The sequence below is a fragment of the Palaemon carinicauda genome, chromosome 24, assembly GCF_036898095.1.
Source record: "Palaemon carinicauda isolate YSFRI2023 chromosome 24, ASM3689809v2, whole genome shotgun sequence".
NCBI classification, from domain to species: Eukaryota; Metazoa; Arthropoda; class Malacostraca; order Decapoda; family Palaemonidae; genus Palaemon; species Palaemon carinicauda.
In genome coordinates this window covers 16,709,177-16,711,676 of record NC_090748.1, presented here as the reverse complement: position 1 = coordinate 16,711,676, position 2,500 = coordinate 16,709,177, and the positions used below count along the sequence as shown (strand labels likewise).

At 32.5% G+C, this 2,500-nt stretch overlaps 1 protein-coding gene across 3 annotated transcripts in view; it reads left to right on the top strand.

Annotated features, from left to right (window-relative positions):
• Window positions 1–2,500, top strand: part of LOC137618105 (dopamine receptor 1-like) — a 716,045-nt gene that overhangs the window by 652,579 nt on the left and 60,966 nt on the right. For all 3 annotated transcript variants that reach the window (XR_011039723.1, XM_068348101.1, XM_068348100.1), the window contains exon 3: window positions 1,649–1,712. Coding sequence is in view for 2 of the 3 variants with exons in the window: in XM_068348101.1 (XP_068204202.1) it covers window positions 1,649–1,712 (64 nt within the window). In the remaining variant the exon portion in view is untranslated. The remainder of the gene's footprint in view (window positions 1–1,648; window positions 1,713–2,500) is intronic.

The window sequence follows — 2,500 nt, the reverse complement described above, 5'->3', positions numbered from 1 at the left end:
AGTATATAAAATATTATTGATATTATCACTAGCCATGCCCCTTACAACCTGCTGGAAACAAAGAAACTGAGAAATTAAAGAAATATTCAGCATTAAGATTAATAACAATTCAACATATAAGAACAATTACCTGTTAAACAGAAAAAACATTTGCCCCATGTCTGAAATTCTGAAGTTCCACTGATTAAACTATTGAATAAGGATGATTATTCCACAATTTTGTCAAACCGTAATCAAACATCTGAAATACTGCGTAATATTGAACCTTGGAAAAGAAAGTCTCTCTAGATTGTTAGATTTAACTACGGGGTACATACCTCTTCCTACGCAGCGGATAGATTAGTTCAGGAGGATCTGAATGTGAGCGGTGGTCAGCATTATGAAAAAAAATAAAAAACATGTTCATGAGCATATGGAGAGACCGGGTCAGATATTAATATCCTAATCAGAGAAAAGGAATTTAGTAACCTGAGTCTTTTATGAGAATGAGCTGCTGGAAAATAAAAATAAAAAAAAAATATTATAGCTAGAACTTTTCTCTGATATAAATCTCAAACTCCTTGGAAGAGACATGGTATAGTAATTGTGTTGCAAAAGTAAATTCGCAATAAGAAATTAAACGTACAATTTAAAATTATTTCCTGATAGTTAAAGAAATACTATTTGGTTAGGATTATTTGATTTCCATAACCTACTTGTAACCATACTTTGAAATTTGTTAGTGTTTAACTTCATCCCTCTTAATTTGAACCATGCACTTATCTTTAGCTTAGATCTTTGTTAGGTGATGAAAAAACACAAGTTTATATTTAGGGTACGAGACAGCAGTAATGAAAGTATCATTTCTGTATGTTACTAGCTCGTTTTCAGAGTCTCACCACATATCATGTGAATTTGATTGGAAAAAACAGAACAGTACCCAAGGGACACCAGAAATCATATTCCCATCTTTTTTTATGGTTTACACGGTCGCAAGCAATGCTAAATCCTAAATCAAGAATACATATGTCAAAGCCACAGGTATGGGGTTTCTGCACTACAGTGGAGCGTATCAGATCAGCGCGAATTTTTTCGCCCTTGCAATAGCCAAACTGCAACTAAGAAACCGTGTAAAGGGTTCGATACCTGGGGTACACAAACCCCCGGTGGTACGTTTTTACTCTTCAGGGGATATATTGGATCTGAGAGAATAGACAGTACGGCGCAATACATTATGTAATTTACATTGAGACCGATTAATAATATTATATCACAAAATCAATTCTATTATTTCTCCTTAATACATTATGTAATTTACATTGAGACCGATTAATAATATTATATCACAAAATCAATTCTATTATTTCTCCTTTTCATCCTCAATTTTAGGGATATAAAGAAAATAAAAATACCCAAAGGATACAGAAGAACTAAGAAGGCCAGAAACCCTTAACTTACACATATCCAGTCAGACGTTTTGCCAAGAAACTTTTGCGAGCTTTAGACAGTATTGGAGCTGATCAAAAAACGAATAAAAAAAACACTCCTTAATGTTATTCTTTACCTTACTATTAAGTGCTTCTTTTACACTCTGATTACAAAATTTGCCACATTAAACAAAATCATAAAACATTTCCTTTGACTTATACTATTTCTCTTTTTTTTTCAGGAAACTTCAGTATCTCCGTCAACTAGCAGTTTCGTTGAATCAACAACTGGAAAAGTTCTTATAGGTTTGTGTTAACCTTTTAATAAGTGACATATGTTTAACTTATGATAAATAATTATATTTTACTTTCAAAATATTACACTTCAAGAGAATTATTCATTTCAATGTAACAAAATTATTTGTTGAGCAGGAATATTCTCATTAAATTTGATGGTAAAATAAATTTCTTTCTCAATCAAATAAACTCCATATTCAGATTATCGATTCCTGTACTTCGTTGTTAGACACTGTTATCAGAATTAAAGAGCAACGAAGAACTGTTTAAGCTGAGGTTTGCTAATGATTTAATCCATATGACAGAAACAGAAAAAAGGTGTTCAGCACGAAAAGGAGCCTTCGAAACAAAATAACTGAAGGTGAACATTGAAAGAAATAGCTAATGAGTAGTCTAGAGAAGGGCATGAAGAAGTAGTCGTTTTAGTGGAAGATGTTTCGGTGCTAAAACAGATTCGAGTTGAACTACTTGTGATCAGTCATAACGGGTGAGGGAGGTACTGAGAAAGCACTGAGACAGACAGTGAAAGAAGCATATTGAAAATGGAGAGATGTTACAAGATTCTTTTTTGTTTTAGACAAGAAAGGGCCATTAAGACTCAAAATGAAGATCTATAAGACAGAAATAACTATTAATTTATATTTGGCAGAACCTTAGGCACTTAAGACCAGGAACTGTTCAAAAAAAAATAAAATAAAATTAATAAAAAAAAAAAGCAGATGAGGTTGGTGAGATGGATTGCTGTAATATGACTACTGGAGAGGAAGCAGAGACAAGATATTTAAAGAAAGTGTGGT